Source organism: Salvia hispanica, chromosome 4 (assembly GCF_023119035.1).
Source record: "Salvia hispanica cultivar TCC Black 2014 chromosome 4, UniMelb_Shisp_WGS_1.0, whole genome shotgun sequence".
Classification (NCBI taxonomy): Eukaryota; Viridiplantae; Streptophyta; class Magnoliopsida; order Lamiales; family Lamiaceae; genus Salvia; species Salvia hispanica.
Window position 1 is genome coordinate 46,245,881 of NC_062968.1, and position 20,429 is coordinate 46,266,309.

Consider the following 20,429-nt stretch of genomic DNA (forward strand, 5'->3'; position numbering starts at 1 on the left):
GCTGATTGAAGAGTTCAATGGATCTATTAAGTATTCCAAGAAGAAGCATAAGCTGGTACCGGTTAAGATTGAACCCAAGGATTGAAGGTGTTTTTGTTGATAATGTGATAGACTTACGGGGGTGGTTATTTTGTCGTTTGTCTTAGTATTAGTATATTAGTATTATGTTGGTTTGTATGATTGCTCATCTTTAATTTTCATTTTGTTCTTGATTCTGATTCTTTCGGACTCAAGAAAGATGAACAAATATGTATTTCTACGAATTTCTCCTGCTTTAATCATATAATATTGGCAGTTGAGGTTTAATTATCAGTGTTTCCTTTAATTGTTGTAATGTGTTTAATTATTTTATGTAAATATTTGCAGATGTTATTTGTTTTGATATTTGACTTATTATATTTCTATTTTTAATCTTTAATAGAATAACTTCAAAATTATAAATTGTAAGTTCACAGTGGGTTTTAACTTTTGGGTATTGTTTTATGTAATTAAAGAAATAGTTTTGCGTTTCTAAATCATCTATTGATTCGAACTTCAAGAAAATGATTTATTAATGTTTTGATACTTTAAATTACTGTCATAAGAATGAATCTGCAGTTATTAACATAAGGAAATTATGAAAAAAATTAAAAAGTCTCTTAAGTTTCGAAGAAAAGGTCCTCCAGAAGTTGTGATCTTATCAGGTGCTTGTGTTTTATTATTACTCATTTTAATTTTAAATATTACCATTAGTTTCGAAAATGTACACCCACTCTCATTGTTGTTGTCTTTTTGTTGGTATATTAATATTTTGTGAATTTTTGGTGTTTTCAGCTATATGTATATTGAGAAGATTGAATTCTTGTGATGATATGCATAATATTCAGTGTCATATTAAATAATTAAATATATGTTCATCTACTATATAAATTATGTGCTACATGTAAAACAGGTTTAGTGTCAACTAGAGATTGTGATATATTTATGCAACATGAATAAATATTGAAGTTCTACTCGCGATAATCATGACATTAATTAAAATATTTGTTGCAGATGAAATATATAAATTGTAAAGCAAACAATTCTTACCATCATTTTTGCATGTTTGGAAGGGTTGTACACTTTGTGGAAAGTTGGTCTCCATTTGCATAGTATTGCTATTGTTTCAGATGAAACTTTGGTTGTGCTATAATATTCAAAATAACAAATGTCAGGTTTTATATGTTGATAGGAAATTTCGAATTTATTTAAACAGATGATGTTAAACATGAATGAAGTAATATAGTAATAAATTTTTTTCTTAAATATTTAAATTCTTACCGTGTTATCTCTTCAGAGTCCTCATCTTCATCTTCATATACTGCCTTCATTTTATTTTTTTCTTGTGATTTTTGGTTTGACTTTTGTTCCCATTTGCTTGGTTGTGGTGTTAGAGTAATGAAGTCTTCAGGATTGTATGTTGCTCCATCTTCAATCCAGCCATAGCACGGGCGATTAGCTCTCGAAGTGTCAAGGTGTGTATAATTTGACATTGTATGTTGAACAAATATTATTTTGGTAGCAATATGAAGTATAAGTAGTATATTACTATTAAATAGTAGGAGTTCTTTTTATACGATGTGATTAGTTGTGAAATGACATGCGGTCAGTTTTTGCAATCATTGTAGACATTTTGTCTTTTCAATATCTTTTACGAGAGCTGGCAGTCTTTTTATTTAGTTTGATTGTTTTCAATATATATATTTAGAACTTAGTCATGAATTAGATTTGTGTAAAATTTAAATTTTGAGTTAAACTTTATTTGAACTTAAAGTTGGACTGAGATTACGTATTATTTAGTTGAGGTTCAAATTATAAAAAAAATGTATGTATAATTCAAGTTTTTCACCTATAATTTTATTTATGTACTATAAAGTAGAAAAACTGAAATTTGTTATTTAATTAGCTGATTTTAATCTTTGTGGGATAAGTCATATTTTGATCAAAGTTAACTATTTATTGGTTGTTTACCCTTAATTTAATACTAATGTAATTTTATTTTTGATTACAATATGCATACAATAAGATTTGCATTTATAATTTTAATTTAATGTTATTAGTAGTACTTCTGTCGTTTCAAGTAATTTAATTTGTACTACCAGAGGTGCATACAATATTTATTGGATTGAACGTGTCATCATTGAGTAGATAGAGGGTCAGGGTGATATTATTAGTGGTATACATAGGGTTCTATATTTATAGATGTAATAATTAACTGTTATTGCCTTTTGTAGGTTCAGTAATTATTCGTTGTTTTCAAGATAAAATTGTATGTTTTGTTACTAGGAGTAATATTAATTATAGAGATATATAGATATGCGTGTATACTGAATTGTATGAAGAAATATACGTTTTATGCTACCCTATATATAATTTACTGTGTTATATAGTACGATTATAGTGGACATTTAACATTGATTTTTAAATTTATATTAAATGTAAATTACTTATAATCCATCCGTGTAAAAATACTTTAACTAAATATTTGTTGTAAAATATTCTCCTTTATTGTATTTTGTCTTTGTTTGTTTTAATTTATTGATTTATTCTCTCTATTGATTTCAGGTGTGTTATTTAAAATTATTGGTAACTGTGTCTACTTTAAAAAGTATAGTTGTGCTCTTGCCGATCTATTTTCTCCTTTTCCTTTCTCTGTCAATAGTGAAAAACATTTCTTAGAAGATTTTCAGTTTCGACGCAAAGAAAAGCAAACAGAGGTAAAATTTTGTATTGTTTTGCTTGAGGAAGAAAATTTTGTATTCTTTACAAAAATTGGTAGTATTTCAATGTAATACCCGCATCATATTTTCTTTCCTTTCGTTTTGTTTTAGAACGAACTAAGAATGTGAAGTTCTCCGTCCATGAAGAGTTATTGGAACTCGAGCCCTTGTTATGAGATTTAATTCTTTTTAGTTGCAAGTAAAAGCTAAAGTAATCAAATGAACTAAACAATTGGACTTTGCACTGTAAAATATCACGAATTTGCGAATAGAAATTTCGAAAACAATTAACGAGCAGCTAACGTTCAAATGCTTCAATACATAGGACAAAATTAGCTAATGAACAACAAAAATATATATATATATATATATACGTTACATGGAGCAAGTCCTCAAATAAAGGAGACAAGAAAAGGAAAGGATAAAATGTGCATTAATCGAATAGAATCGGTCTCTCCTCCCGGGCCGATAGTCGCGGCCCGTTTTCCGGTCAGCCGTGGGCCGAGGTATCAACTGTTCCAGACAGCCAGCAGCTTGGCAACCAAGCTTGTCTCGACCTGCAAGGTAGAAGTCAGTTCTTGTCTACTAAGGAACAAAAGAAAACAAAGAAAAAAAAAAGGGGGACTCTTACCTTAGGGATGGAGACAACCTTCTTTAGTTATAGATGACCCAAAGAATCACCATAAGAGGAAAGTCAGCCCTGCAACACCCTTGGCACAACAGCCACCTGCTCTCTGCACAATCAAACGATTCAAATTGCTAGCCAAGTACTAGGTACCCATGTAATGCCAAATTGCAGCCAAGAAGGAGGGGCAATGGGATCATTAAAGTGGGATTTTCTGCAGCATAACAACAAGTGATACAACAGCCCCATTTAATTCCCCATAGTACACCACAATTTGCCTATAAAATTTCCTCCACAACACATTCAACTTCCTTTCACACACACTTCAAAATCTCAGCATAAACCGAGAGTAGAGGGTGGAACAAGTGGAGAAAAGCATCAAAGACAGCCTCTCCTTCGATTTTCCAGAGGTAATACACCTCCATCTTCCTTCCCCAATAGCTTTACATATCATCATATAGAGGCACCACAACTTAGGAAGCACAATCAAAATAACACAAGCACACTCTCTGCCCTTGTTTAGAACATCATGCTAGCTCAAGGATGTAGAATTTGCTAGAGAAATCTCATAGCAGTAGTAGCCTTGAAGAGCTTTAACTCATAAATGGAACAAGAGCACAATAGGCTGCCCTCATGCTAAATTTCAGTAGCAAACTATAACCGTTTCAAAATCAACACTTTAGCCCAAAAATCAAGCTCATTCCAGTGAGTTACACCCCAAAATCAAAGTTTTAATCGCACATAGCTACTGCCTCAGTTTAATCAAAAGGGCTAAGGAATGAAAGGGGTAATAGAACTTAGCTTTTAGAGAGATTGTCCGGCGATGGTGCGACGGGAGGCGGAGAGTTTCTCCGTGACGCCGACGGAAGGCGGCGGCACGAGTCGCCGGTGGCGCCGGCAGCAGAGCGTCGGCGGTTGACTTCGCGTCGGTGACAGTCGGCGTAAGAGAAGGGCGATGCCTCCTCCCTGTCGGCGGCTCCGCTAGTCAAGAATGAAGCGGTGGCGGAGCTGGTCTTCAAGGCGGGTCAAGCCGCGTCTACCACAGCCGGAGACGTCGGCGACGGCGCTAAATCGCCAAGAAATTGGAGCAGAGACGACGGTGGAGTGCTCCGCCGCCTCCTTCTTCAAAGCTAGGGTTTTGAAATTGGGGATTTTGTTCTAAGATGAGTTTGAGACCGAGGGTTTGTGAGGGAGGGGCATCAGAATCTCCGGCGACGCAAGGGAAGCGCCGACCGGAGCTCCTAGCGACGGGCGACGAGGAGGCGCCGCCTCCTTCTTCCGCTTAGGGTTTCGGTCGAGAGAGTGAAGAAATGAGAGAGAGATGTCGATGGGTTATGGTTAAAGATTGGGCCTCCCCTACTTCTCTCATCTTTTCCTTGTTTTGGGCCTCTCTAGTAATAGATTGGGCCACCAATTAATTAAAGTATGGACTAAGAATTTATTTAAATCATGGGCCTTTATATGTTATGGATTAATTAATAGTCCGCTAATTATTTCCACGAAGATAAGTCTAATTTTTCCGGACCTTAGCTTAAGTGCTCGGATGATTAATTTTAAGAAATTATAATACGCTAACGATGAATAGACCTCGAGCCTAATTTTTAGTACTTAAATAAATGGCTTAGGAGGTAGCACCCTCTAGTAAAGCGAATAAATTTCTCAAATTTAATTAAATCTGCTGATTTAATTAATAATCAAGAATTCTAGAACTCTTCTAGAAATTTTAAAGGAAGAATAAAATGATCATCGCACTTAGGATGCATTCATGTCTAAGCTTAATGGATATCTCAAAAATCTAATTAAGTATCTTTTATTTCCTAAAGGGACGTCTTCGAACGTCATCTAAGACCGAGTTAAGGAAATTCCGGAAGGAGCGTTAGCTTTTGAGGTGGGCATTCTTTCAAAACGTGATTTCAGTATGAAAATGTGATTCTTTGCTCAAGTATATTGTCATGCCATGTTTTGTTTTATGATTACCTATCTGCTTGGCTATGCCAATTCAAGTTAAATCGAATTCGGGTTCCAGTAGGGCCGCAAACCCTACTCGGACTAGTGTACACATGAGGGGACCGTGAGCTAACAAAAGGGGTTGGCCGGTCCAGTGACCGTCGTGGAATGTGGCCACATTCCCGGTTCACACAAGGTTCAGATATGGTATATCTATGTTACGTGATTGCGCAATCAAATCTTTACTAAAGGAAAAGTATTTTAGTGACTCGGGTCTTTTAAGTAAAACCCCATGATCACTCAACTGTGGCATTGACAATTAAATATAGAACTATTTTTGGCAATGTGCCCACTGAGTATACCAAATACTCAGCCCTGCATGTTATTTTCGAATGTGCAGGTTGAACGTGGACGAGCAGGCGAAGGTGTTGGGACAAGCATATTAAATAAGTAGTTCGGTAGCCCAAAGTAGCATGTCTTCATACGTGCTATTTTGTCTTGGACTCTTCCGCTGCAAGACCTAGAATTATGTACTAGCAAGCTTTGAACTTAGTCTTGTTACTCTGATCACGTTTCGACTATGTACCCATATGCCTTTGATACTGTTGATTTAAGTGATTTCATCCTTTCTATGTTGTCCCTTGATTATTGAGAATTGTTTAGTCGCGAAATAGCTACGCTCACTAGCACTAGGGAGTTGTGGTCGTGACATTCAAAGTGATTTTTTATAATAAATTTTATACGAAAAAACCCTTAAATATTTGAAGTACTCAAACTTTTAATGGATATTGTAGTAGTACTATTTTAAGTTTGTAATTGTTTGTATAATAAAGTCTGATTTTTTTGTAGTATAAAATGTCAACTTCTGATGGGGAATCTTCTTCAAGCCCTACCTTTGATGAGCAGCCAAAGATCTGCGTTCGTGTGAACAGGAATTTCAATTTAAATACATTAGTAAGATCTTAAAATTAGGATTCCATTATCTGATTATAATGCCATTTATCAAAATATTGTTTATTGAAATAATTATTTGATATTATTTTTTTTATTTTAATAGGTACTGCCTCCTAATTTTCTAAGAAGTGATTCGTGTTTAATACCTAGAGAGTGTAAAATAATGATGTTTTCCACTCAATTTCAATGGAAAGTTGAAGTTTATTTTCGTCACAGATGTTATTATTTGTTATATGGATGGAAGAATTTTATTACTGAGAATAACGTTGTAGTGGATGACACAATAACTTTGGAGTACAAAGGTGGTGGGTTGTTCATGGCTGATATCTACGCGAGTTATGGCTTGATCAAACCTGCACCAAGATTACCAAGTAATTATTTTAACTACATATAAGTTGATTTCAATTTAAATATGTATAATGTTTAATTATATTTAATAATTGAATCTTATTGTTGTAATTTTAGGTATTTTACAAAGTTCAGCATTCCTTCAAAGCAGTTTGCATGGACCTTCTTTTAGTGTAGTCATACAAGAAGAAAAACGTTATGAATTGGTAATTTTTGATGTTGTATGATACTTTTTATTACTATAATATATTACTCTTTATTAGTAATAATATTATTTATGAGTAAGGTATGTTTCTAATAGTTTATTAATAATATATTTCGTTTTATATATTTGTTTATCAAAAATATGTTTTTTATCAAACTAAACCTTTTAGATTAACATATTTTGATTGTTTTAATTATTTTATGTATGATTAAAAATTTTAATTTAAATATGATATCGATATTTTTTTTTCAAATGTAGGAACTACCATTTTCATTTTGGAGACAACATCTACCTGAAAGGGAATTTCATCAAGTTGTTCTTACGTGTGAATGGCGATATTTTTATATGAAAGTAGCACAATGTGATGATGATTTGATAATTTTGCATAGTGGTTGGAGAATTTTCTATGATGAAAATGGTTTGGAAATTGGGAGCATAGTTACTTATATGCTCTTACCAGATCCATACATCACTTTCAAGGTTACTATTGAACCATGATATTTCAAACTTTGATGATGTACATTATTTTCATTGTTTGTGTAATTTTTGTTTGTTATAATTATAAGATGTTTGTGTTTAATAGTATGAGTGTTTAACTAATTATTAATTATTTCGTATGATTATATGTTTAGCTCTATGGTTTTGAGATGTTGTAGATGTTGGATTATCATTGTGGTCTAAGATGGAAGTTTTGGCGTTGTAGCTCATATAGTATGTTTATATGTATAAAAAGTTATAACAGATTCGGTGATACTACATTGATGTTAGTCATTTATACTCTAATATTTATCGTAGTGATTGAATCCATGATATATTGTATTCTTTTATGTGTGTATGTATGAGATATATTTTGGATTTTAGAGTTTCAATGTAAAAGAAGAATTGTCAATTGGTGGTAGTGTAATTATGAATTTAAAAAGTTTTTGTCATTAAGATTTGTCGATTCGTTTTAGATTTTGTTATGTTTTCAATGTAGTTCAGTTGTTTTGTTTTGTGTATGTTGTATATATTTGTATGCATTGTATGTTATTTATATTTATATTTACATTTAATTTATATATTTTGAATAATTGGATGAATAGTAGTAGTAGTATTAAGTGTATACTTTACTTACAACAATTTTGAAGTAATTTCGACGAATTTAATATTATACTAGCTATCATATTTTAATTTTAACAAGATATTTATGTTTAACCATATGAAAATAGTAACTAATACAAGAAAGTAATATCATATATAATAGTCAAATAAGGTATGTTGTATAGTAGTGTATTGATAGTAATAAATATAAAAGCATAAATCTACTTTATTAGTTAAAACTTAATAACGAGGGATGGTGCATAAATATTGGTTAAATAAGCGACTTCCTCCTAAATTCCTCCTTAAAACCGAGAATATAGGGTGTAGGTTATCTCTATACCATTACCATTTGATAAATATTTCTATATCACTATATTATTGAAATTTAACAAATATTTTTTGCATTTATATGTAATTTGCAAGATATGTATTTACCCCAGTTTCTGCACTATTATTTATTTAGTTTAACATAATTCATGATATATTTATGTAATTTAGATGTTTATATTCGTAGTAAATTTTGTGTCATTGATAATTGCACCATAAATATAATACAAAATAGATGCTAATTGATGAGTGCATACTACATATTGTCTACTACTGATAGAGTACTTAAAACATAATCAATTAAAAATACATATTGTTTGTTCCACAAATTACAGTTTTTGAAATCCGCTTACTTGATCAGCAATTCTCCAAAACATTGTATTTTGTCACCGTCATCACTGCAAAAGATATAGTGATAGTCTTCAAAACATTCTATTTATGATATCGATAATGAGCTTAATTATAAAATGGAGTTAGTAAGGTATGTTTTCCTCCTACTAATGTTGTTATTAAATATTTATTTAATACTACTATAAAAAATTACAATCTTAAACATTGTATTTTGTCATGATTAATGGGGATTGCTGCATAACATATAGTGCAAGATTATTTTTTTTATTTATCAATCAAAGAAATATCATGTATTGAGTTAAAACATGAATTATAGACTATTTATTTTTACCTCAGCCATAGTAACTTTGAACTTGATGGTAGGGGTATTCCTTATCAACTGAAAATTCAATTTCATTCCAGTGTGGAATGAGTTTTCATGGAAGAAATTTGACCATCCTGTTGAGACTGTCACTCTATCTTTAGTGCTCTTCAAGTATGTTTGCCACTTTCTCTCTTGGAATTCAAAGATTGCGACTTCAACGTCTTTGTTCATCACATGTGTCCTCCAGAATTGAATTGGTATGTGCTATAATGTTGATTACATTAATTTATCAATTTCAATTGTTCAATTTATAAATCAATAAACTCAATGATTATTAAATATATTTATGAAATAAAAATATAAATTCTTACCAATTTTTTGTGATTTGATGTTGCCATGGTTGATTTGAAAGAAGGTGAAACAATGAGTTCTGAAGATGATGGTCTGTCGATCATGACAATAGCTCCTTCTATAAAGTAATGATTAAAACATGGAATATTAAAATTTATATCAACAAAGTTGAATTTATTGTAATTTCTTACCCCATTCTGGTTGATATTCTTTAGCACATTGCGTAGTGCCATCATATATTTCCACATAGAAGCAATTGGGTGAAATCAGATCAAAAGTCAAGATATCTCCAGCTCTCAAGTGGTTATCTTTGTGGAATTTCTGCCATCTATTGTCCAAGCACATTTTTCTGTTTGGAAGTTGTTTGATTGTTGCTATCCAGTAGTTATTAAACCTGTTTTCAAGCTCGCACGTTGGGCCTATCTCAACTTGATATTTCTCTTGAAATTTTTCTGGAAAGATCTGTTGTAGGGAGTATTATTTAACATAAATGTAATTGTCTTTTTGAATTTTGATGATACAAGGAATGTTATTTCAAAAAAAAAGAAGCTAAAAGTAATAAATAAATTTCAATACATACCATTTGTGATTGTTCATCGGATGAAATTATCGTAGTGAATCTTGCAATGTTATCTTCCGAGTATCTCTCCTCTGGTTGCATAGACATTTTTTGACCACTTGAACATTTGAAATTTACAAAGAGAATATGGAAGATGGAAATGGTTTTAGGTGTGAGAGAATATTTACAAGAGTAATTGTGGAAGATGAAAATGGTTGTTGCCTTTATTGAATGTTAGGTGAGACGTATTTTAATATATTGTACTCCACATACGTATTCTCTTTCTATTGACAATTTAGTAATTAAATAATATTATAATTAGATGATTATGTAATTTGCTAATACGATAATTAGATGAATACGTAACTAATTAATACTATTATAAATAGATGAAAAGTTATTAACTATTACTTGTGCATCGTTCAAGTATAATGTTGCATTTGATGTTGTTGTGATTTTTGTTTTCTATGTTTTGCCGAATTTATCTCCTAATTTGCATGTTGTTTTATAATTTTTCGCAATAATTTTTTAGGGTTTGTTGGAAAGATTCGTTTATCAATTAACATAGAAAAAATTGTAGTTTGTGTTTGCAAATTATATAATAATATGATTTTGTATTTTTAATATTATAACTGGTAGTATTAATATGAAGTACAGTATGTATAAATATAAATTATTGTACAAAATCATATGAATATCGCGTGTTTTTCTATTGACATTGGTGGTATGATTTATTTTTAGTATTTCTGTATATATTTTGTTTTAGAGTACTGAAGATTGTGAATAATTTAAGGTTTATATTAAGTTTCTTAGAAATAAATTTTTGTCATTATTATAAAGAGTGAATGTTGTATTTGTAGAGGGATTTTGTTTTTCTTATTGATTTATAAGAAAATATCTATTCATAAATATTGTATTCTCAAATATTGTACGTTGTATATAAAAGATTTGGCACGGAATGTCGTCAGCAGCGCAACGCGCTGGGGATTTACTAGTTTAACAATAAAATGTTAGTAGAATTGGTTGGTAGAATGTGTGGTCTACTTACCATTTATGGTAAAAGTGAAAAATTATCTTTATTGTAGGACGGATCGAAATGACAAAATGTGATACTTAATATGGGATGAAGACAGTAATACTCTCTCCATCCCACTTTAGCAGTCCTAGTCTATTTAATTCATCCCGCATTAAGAGTCTCAGTTAGAATCTTCCATAAATAGTAAGGGTCTCACATTCCACTAATATTTTACTCCCTCCGTCCCATAATAATCGTCACTTTTTTCCATTTCGGTCTTTCCCACATTAATTGTCACACTTCATTTTCACCATAAATGGTAAGTAAGTCTCATATTCCACTAATTCACTTTACTCATATTTTATTATAAATCAATATAAAAAAGTGGATATCACATTTCACTAATTTTTCCAACCAACTTTTTACATTTCTTAAACCCGTGTCCACAATAAGAGTGACAATTATTTTGGGACGAAGGGAGTATTGTAGAACTAATAGTAAATAAAAATGAGTTTCACATTCTTTTTTCACCAATTTTTTCTTTACATTTCTTAAAACTCGCACAAAATTTAATGGGACTGCTAAAGTGAGACTGTGGGTCGGAGGGGATACTAGGATACGAAGGATATTCCCCAACATATGCTCGTATCGGATGCAGTAATAAATGTGGATTTTATAGTCTGAAAATTTTCTGCGATTTTTTGAATCATCAATCTGCCTGTAATAATAGCTTCCTAATAGAAATACGATAGTAAAATTTTAATTTAGAAAAAAACTTGACAGTCTTATTTTGTCACTAATTCACGAGAAAGTTATTATACCAATGGATTATTCGACGTTCCCGGCAGAAATTTTGAACCTCTTATTCACATATTGTGTAGTGATATTGTTATTATTTTCATTTTACACATCATGTTGCATTCATAATGTTTAAAAAAATCGATAATATTTTATGAATAATCAGTGGTTTTACCTATAATTATGATAATATAAAATAATAAATGTGAAAATGGGGTACCTATTTTCCAATCTACCCATCGTTGACAATTGACAAATACACAGTGCGTGAACTAGGCATGCGTGATTAAAAAGCGGCGAGACATCGTTGCCGCATTTGGTTGGAATGAAAAAGATACGTGGTTGCTCTTTTGTGCAGCCAATTGAATAATGTTATAATGCCATTCGCTTTTCCTTCACACGTGCTTGATATTTGCTTAACTTCGCCAATGTGATGCATTCAAATACTCCGTAAAATTCTATGTTCAGAAATATTGATAAGGCTCTATGGATAAGCTACTTAAGTATTGTTTAAGTGATTATGTTGTGCTAATTATTTTTTTATTATAAAAATAGGCCTTTGATTTAGCAGTTAGATTACTATTTTTGTGGTTGGTCTACATATGACTATGCCAATTCTTATATGAAATTAATCAATCGATAAGTATATAAACTAAACTATTGAAGCCAAGGCCTGAAAACCGGGCCATCGAATCCTAAGAAATTAAATAGCAAAACACATTTAAATAACTTAAGAAGAATATTTAATTATATGGAAAAATTCTTTTTACTCGTTATTTTATTGTTTATGGATTTTTAACTACCACCATCCAAAAAGATGCTAATGATTTCGCTCATTGACTGCGTGAATTCACCAAACTACTGTTTTGAACGCGTTTTGAAGTGCAGCCATTTCTTTACAAATGCATTTCTTTACTTTTTGTTGTTGTGGCCAAAATATGTCGACTTACACGATGTTCATGAAATTCACCAAAATTAACATATACGACCTGGTGCTTAGCACATTATAGAGTAAAGGTTATTTGTAGTCCTAAATATATGATAAATTTACGATTTTGATCTAGAATATTATCTTTTGAATTATTGCATCCCGAACAAATGAAAACGGTCCGAATTTGATCCATTTTTTACGGCGCCGTCAGAAATTTGACGGTCAACGCCAATTAACTCAACTTTGACTAGACTAACAATTTTAATACAATAACATATTCTAACTGTTTTCTACTTCCTCCGTCTCAAGGAAGATGACCCCTTCCTTGGGCGGCACGGGATTTTATGCAAATTTATTTTGTGTGTTGAGAGGAGAGAGTAAAGTAAGAGAGATGGAATAAAGTAGAGATAAATGTGTTTCCATTTTAAGCAATGAGTCATCTTAGTTGGGACAAACTAAAAAGGAAAGTGAGTCATCTTCGATGGGACGGAGGGAGTACTTTTTTTGTCCTAAACATATTGTCTTTGTTCATCTACTCCATCCATAGAAAACAGCCCCCAATCCACATAGGCGTTTGGCAGCGGACTGGGGAAGTGGGTGGCGGAGATATGCGAGCCGCAGAAGCAAACGCGGCTCTGGTTCAACACCTTCGCCACGGTCGAATATCTGTGGATTGGGGGCCGTTTTTCGGGGATGAAGGGGATGGTGATGGTGATGGTGGATGAACAAAGACAATATGTTTATGACCAAAAAGGTAGAATATGTTATTGTGTTAAAATTGTTAATCCAGTCAAAGTTGAGTTAATTTGGTTGACCATCAATTTTTTAACGGCACCGTCGAAAATGGATCAAATTCGGACAATTTTCACTTATTCGGGATGCAATAATTCAAAAAATAATGTTCTAAACCAAAATCCTAAAATTATCATATGTTTAGGACCACAAATGACATTTACTCATTATTATAATGATGTGCATTTGGTTAAAAAGAGTTAGTTTCATGTACGCACACATAGTAAGCTCAAACAGTACAAGGGAGGCATCGGCGGCGATGGAGGAGAGGGGAGAAGCGGAGAAGGATGGTCATGGTGTGTACACAAAATCTTTGAGCCTTGTCAAAAATAAGTAATAGTGCATCTATTATATTTAAAGAGTGATAAATTTATAATGATAGGCAGCTATTTGGATCCAATTTAACTAAGGAAATTATATTATGATGGAATAAATGACGAAAGTCAAAAGTAGCATATTCAATGAGACTACGAATAAATAATACAGTAATAATTATTGGAAAATAATAAAAGTAAAAAGAAGCATCACGCATCGTGCGCATGCCTCCAAATTCTACTCCTCACGTTGTCACATTTAGTGTATGCGTGTACCAAACGCACCATCTCCCCAAAAATGACTTCCATTTCTATTTCTAATTCTATTTTCCCTTTCTCTTGTTATGAAAGATTCATTATCTATAAAAACACAGAAATGTGTAATCTTTACGTTGCCACTTCTTATAAAACGAATACTACTAATAAACACAATTCATCAAAATGCCAGATCATCCTTGGGATTCCATTCCGCAATTCCGCCAACACCCATATACACTCATGTGTTTCTATTCTCTATTATTTCAGCGTTTATGCTTTTTTTTTCTTTTTCTTATATTTGTAAGTGTGCTTTCTGCCAACGTCGTGTAACTAAAAAGATTTTTCCTCATTTTTAAGTATGCGTATGATTTATGGTCGCACTCGCAGGTCGTATAACCAAAAGTCCAAAACCACGCCCTGATGATAAAAAAAATTACTAACATTTTCAGTATACATACTGTTTAACTTTAATTTATTACACATTTGTTTCCCAACAAACTCTCTAGCCTCCAAAATGATATTCATAAATGCGTTTTAAATAGTATGATTTCTATAGGTATGACGAAAGAAATTACACTCACTTGACTTTGTGGTCACAAAATTATTACTCCTATAGTAGTTAAGTATACGCCAATCTTACGTAGATTCATATTATGTGTATGTAAATATGATTAAATAGTTCGGTACAATTATTATTAAGTAAAATTTTGTTTCTATTTACAATTTACATAAAACTTAATTTAACTAACACTATTTATCATATCATAATCCAGATTAAATTGTGAGATTATTAGTTATGAAAGATGGCTATAACTAATTAACACATAATTATCCATATACGATTAAATTATAAGTTACATATTTCATCATGAGATATAATTTTTCAGACTGAATAACCTTTAAATTATATCTTTGATTCTCAAATTCTTATGGGAACAGAATCTTTCCCACCTTGTAAAAAAAATGGATCATGAATTATTAGCATTAAAAAAAATAGAGTTATTGGAATTTAGTCTCTATATAAACCCCTTTTTGATAAATATCTCTCCTCTCCACACAACACAACTCAACCAGCTGCCATGGCCTCTCTCCTCTTCCTCCTCCTCCTCGCCACTCCGGCATTGTCGCTCACCTGCAAAACTCAAACATTCTCCAAACACAACCTCACATTCGGCAACTGCACCGACCTCTCCACACTCGACGCCTCTCTCCACTGGAACTACGACGCGGCGGCCAAGCCCATGCCGACGCTCTCCATCGCCTTCACCGCCCCGCCCGCGAAGCCGGACGGCTGGGTGGCGTGGGCCCTCAACCCGAGCGCCACGGGCATGGTGGGCGCCCAGTCGCTGGTGGCCTTCGCCGCGCCCAACGGATCCACGCTGGTCAAAACCTACAACATCACCTCCTACGGCCCCATCTCCGAGTCCCCGATCTCCTACCACGTGCTCACCAAGAGCGCCGAGTCCTCCAAAGGCGCGATCACCATCTTCGCCACGCTGGCGCTGCCGGAGGGGAGCGCCAAGCTCAATCAGGTCTGGCAGGTCGGATCGGCGCTCGTCGACGGCGTGCCGGCCAAGCACGCATTTGCGCCCGATAATTTGGCCTCCAAGACCACTCTGCAGCTCGCGCCCGGCGGTGGTGCTCCGGCACCTGCGCCGGGTTTCGCGGCGGGGCCCGGCGGAGGGCAGAGCGGAAATGTAAACGGAGGCGAGAGCGCGTGGGGGAGTGGATTGGGGGTGTTTGGAATTTGTGTGATGCTTGGGGTTTCCATTTTTGGATTTTAGATGCCACATTGCTCACGGGAATGCTTAACACATTTTTATTTATTTTACTGTCTTGGTTTTTTTTTTTTAAGTTTTTGTAAACGACATCTTCAAATAAAAGTTTTGTTTTGTTTGGGAGTGCTACACATTAAATAATACAGTAATGTATCCTTTCCCTCATTTGATTTTAAAGTTTTGTAGGCGACAGTATTTTAAAAAATTAAAGTTCATTTTTGTGGGTGTGTATCATAATGTGGACTTGTTTATATCATTATTGCGGTGTATATTTATTTCCAGCTGGAATCGTGGATACCTAATTTGAAGAAAAATGACTATTTAAGTGTAGTAATTTTGAATATTTAAGGCTTAAGTTTTCGAATAACTAATATTGGGTAAAGTTGATTGTGCTTGCTTTTAGGTTTGCCTCATGCAAAAATAACCATCTTTTCTTCGTCTTTTTGTTAGGGAAAGCGTCAATTACCTTTTTAACATAGTTTGGCATCTTAATTACGTATTACTACTACAAACAAGATGATGCTTCGTGTTTCCCACTTTCTACCGTTCAATTAGCTAGCTGCATGACTAATCATTAATTAGGCTAGCTAATGTTGGATAAGATAAATTTGAATAGTGCCTATATAGCTTTCGGGTTTTTAAATGAATTTCTTTCCCTACTAGGTATACAGATTTAATCATTTAACCAGCTGATGTTATTACTTACTAGTGTTAATCCTTGTGGGATGCAAGATTCAATTTATTTTCATCATACTATCTTCATATTGTCATTTATTTAGTTAAAATAAGAAAAATGCCATTACATTGAGCGTAGTAACAATTAAAAAAATTTAAATAATACTGCCTTCGATCCCTATTAAATATCTCATATTTCCTTATTTAGAAGGTCCTAAATGTATCATTTCACTTTTACTAGTTTAGTTAATGGATATCACGCTAACTCATTCTACTCACAATTCTTTAAACTATATAAAAGTGATATTCATATTCCACTAACTTTTTCCACTCACTTTCCTTCACAAAGTCAAACAATTTTTTAAAACTTGCACCGGTCAAATACGAGACATTTAATAGAAACTAGAGAGAATATATAAATCTATTGAAAAAACTATAAATATAAAATTGAACATGTTTGAAATAAACAAATACGAACACAGGGGAGTGATCAATTGCTAACTCATCATTTAATTGTTAACTACAACTAATTTAAGGCCATAGGATTTTAGAATACGTGTGGTCTACAATTTGCCACGTGTAATTTTCGTTTTTATTAATAAAATCAAAAAAGATAAAAAAGAAACGCCAAATTAGGGTTTTAGATGAAAATGTCAATATAGTGTTTCGGAAATATCAACACAATGCTTTGAGAATGTCAACACGATGTTTTAAGAATGTTAACCCATTGCTTATATTGACATTCTACATGTATTATATTGACATATTTTATATAGTATGTTGACATTTCTGCTTTACGAAAAAATTGAAAAAATTTCGATTTTTTTTTCAAATTTTGACATCGGAACATATGCATATATGATATCGTTGGAATCCTTATAAAATTATCTTTAATTTGATATATGTTATATGAATTTAAAGTTTTGGGATTTCTTTTAAAAGTTAGTTATAACTAAACATGTAGTTAATTGACATTAATACCCCTATTGATATTTTATGGAATTAATCCTATGGCTTTATTGACGTTTTTGTTGATCGTATTGATATTTCTTGGTTGATGATCTAAGCCCTTAATTTGAATATCTAATGACTATTATTTAATTGTAGTTAGCAATTAGGTATTGAGTTAGCAATATAACACTCTCCTACGAACACACATGTCAAATATACATTTTTTGGATCTCTACTACAAATAGAGCAGTCACATTTTAAAAGCAAAAAGTGCTATACCGAAACATAAATGTATCTTAAAAATCTATAAAATAAAAATAAATTACTAGTAATACTTATATCGGGAAATAAAAAATTGTAGGTGCCTAATAATATATACATAAAAATCTCTTCTCGACATAAAGTCGTTAAAAGCCGTCTTTAACAAATGGGTCGGTAAATGTTTCTTGGAATGTGATGTTATTAACTGAATCTATAATATAAGCATTCAACTTAAGGTCTTAAACTATGGAGTATAAGAAAATGATGAGAATTGAGAAGTAGTGGGAATTCGGGCCACTTAATATAAAGTAGACGAAAATAATTGTATTTTTTCACTCCACTGGATTGACAATTTCTCCATGATTAGTGCTTTCATGATTTGTCATATTCCTAATTGTCCAACAAAATATGTTAGAAGCCCACAACTATAGGAATTAAATTCCACGTCGTCGTGCCCCATTCCATATGCTATAATCTAATCTATATTGCTTTTACTGGAAAAAGTAGACAAAGACTTGCAACAAAAGTCTTTTAACCAGTATAAACGGACGAGTTACTATTTAAAAAAGATACTACTCCTAACAAACAATGCAATAATATTTTTTCTAAAAATTAATTCCGTTGCCGTTAATCGAATCCCACATACGAAAACTCTTATTATTCCTCTAACTATAATAATAATAATACTAATAATAATAACAACAATATATAAAGCGACAAAAGAAAATGATTAATATAATCAGGAGCATAAATTGATTGATAATTAATACTCCAGACAATATATAGAATGGGGCGCTCCTTACACTTTAAATTTCACACTTTAGTTTATTAATTACTACTAATTTATTTCTTTTGTTTTTATGTCGTAATGATATGCAAACATATAACACATGCAAAATGACTATGGCCGACCTTATGATTTCATGAGATCAATTAAAATTTTAAAATTTCTTTGATTTAATTTGTTACCGACTTGTATAAATCACAACACTTTTTCTATAAAAATATAGCAAATCACATTTCTTTTATATTTTTCTTTTTACAAAAAATAGAGTAATATCTTCAATTATCTTACTATAATTGTATTCTTAATTGTCGTGAACATCGTCCGACTTTCCCAAGAGTAGTTGGTTAAATTTTTGCCAACCGTGGCTGAATTTCGCCAAGATATAAGGCAGTTTCATCTCCATCAAATATGCTAATATATTATTAGTAAATGATCTAGTTTTCATCTCCATTAAATGAAATTAAATTTCGCCTTCTAAATTTGGAGGAATAATGAAATTTGAACTCCTCCATAATATTTTTACACACAAAAGTCATATTAATACTAATATTATAGTATATCCTATTTATTAAATCTAATTTGAAAATGAAAAAAAATGTTACTCTATTTCTATTTTTTTGACTAGGTGAAATTTGCGTTGATTTTCGTAAGTTGTAGCGAGTCAACTGCCATAAATTAAGGTCCACATGACCTGCAATTCAATGCCGTTGAAAATATGATTATATTGACTTACTTCCACTTGAAATCCGCTTAAAACACGTCTTCCTTCTGATTTTATAACACAGCGCATAAATAACGGATTAATCACCAACTTATTTCATTAAATTCAAACAAAACATCTAAGTAAATCATAAGGTATGTATTTTCACGTCCATCTCCAACACTTTTTAGACTAATTCAAAAGGTTGATATGATATAAATTAAATTTGGTAGTGGGGTGCAAAATGATATGGTGTGATGATATAATGATGTCTAAAACCTAATTATGAATATTTCAAAGTAGAAAAAGGGAATTAGGCCCATTATAAAAATTTCGTCACGGCTGCATCATGATTACATCCAAATAATTGCAACGCCATCAATATCATATTATGTCGACGTGGACTTTAATTAGAGTCTTTGTCTCAATTCATAAATATATTCATCAACGGCCAAAGATGAGCGGGAAATATGTTCAAGATTCTTCAATAAATTTCTAATTTATTCGAATCACATGGTGTTACAGTCATTAAATAGAATAAATCATCTTTAGTGCATCCAAGATTAAGGTGGGTAAGTAAGAAAAAATTGAATAAAAATCCTAGGCGTTGAGCCGTTGACCGTTTCAACTTTGAAGTATCAATGCCATCAGCCCCACCAAGATAGTTTATTTAACTTTTATTTAAAATATTAGACTTAATTTAATACTCACTTGATGTGAAGCCGAATAAACCGTATTCATAAGCATAATAGTATAACTTTTAGAATTCCTTCCATAAAATAGAATAAAAAACATATGTCGGAAAATAAAATTTAAGACATGGCGTGATATTCATTTATTCTTTCTTTTTCTAAAGATCCCCTTTTTCTTTGTTGAAATATTTGAATTATAAAGTGAGTAACACACTTACACAAGACACCAAATCTTGATTTAAGTTTTACCGGATTCTCAACCTCGCCTTTTTGGATTTCTTCTCTAAAAAGGTAGTAGGGGTAATATTTTCTTTTATTTAGTAACTACTAGCTCCCTAATCCTTCGAAAGTCGTTCGGAATAATTATATTTAAAATAAAGATAATTCTAACTTGAAAAATTAACTGTTTTAGCTATTATATTATTATATATATTTACAATGACTTATTAATTTACTAAGGATTTTATATAAATATAGTAATAATTGGGTGGGAAACAAATTATTTTTTCCACATAAATATGAAAATATTATGTTATCAATTAATTGATTGCCAAATTATTATATCTACGAAATGCTATTATGGTTATGCCATGTCGAATTGTGTAATAGCTGACGTTAAATTTACGAAATTACATATTTGTAGGTGCAATTTCGAAATAATAGTAATATCTTGTGTAAGTAATAATAG

The 20,429-nt window shown here is 32.1% G+C and overlaps 1 protein-coding gene and 1 long non-coding RNA gene across 2 annotated transcripts; one reads left to right on the top strand and one right to left on the bottom strand.

The window, feature by feature from the left end:
* Nucleotides 1-3,152: 3,152 nt before the first annotated feature.
* Nucleotides 3,153-4,681, bottom strand: LOC125224145. Its single transcript, XR_007176829.1, has 2 exons — nucleotides 3,370-4,681; nucleotides 3,153-3,295 (listed from the first exon to the last, which is right to left on the bottom strand). It is a non-coding gene; the product is annotated as an uncharacterized LOC125224145 (long non-coding RNA).
* Nucleotides 4,682-14,931: 10,250 nt separating this feature from the next.
* LOC125219750 (cytochrome b561 and DOMON domain-containing protein At3g25290-like) lies at nucleotides 14,932-15,840 on the top strand. The gene has a single exon (XM_048121798.1). The coding sequence runs from the start codon at nucleotides 14,977-14,979 to the stop codon at nucleotides 15,679-15,681; it is 705 nt and encodes a 234-aa protein (XP_047977755.1). The 5' UTR covers nucleotides 14,932-14,976; the 3' UTR covers nucleotides 15,682-15,840.
* Nucleotides 15,841-20,429: the final 4,589 nt, after the last annotated feature.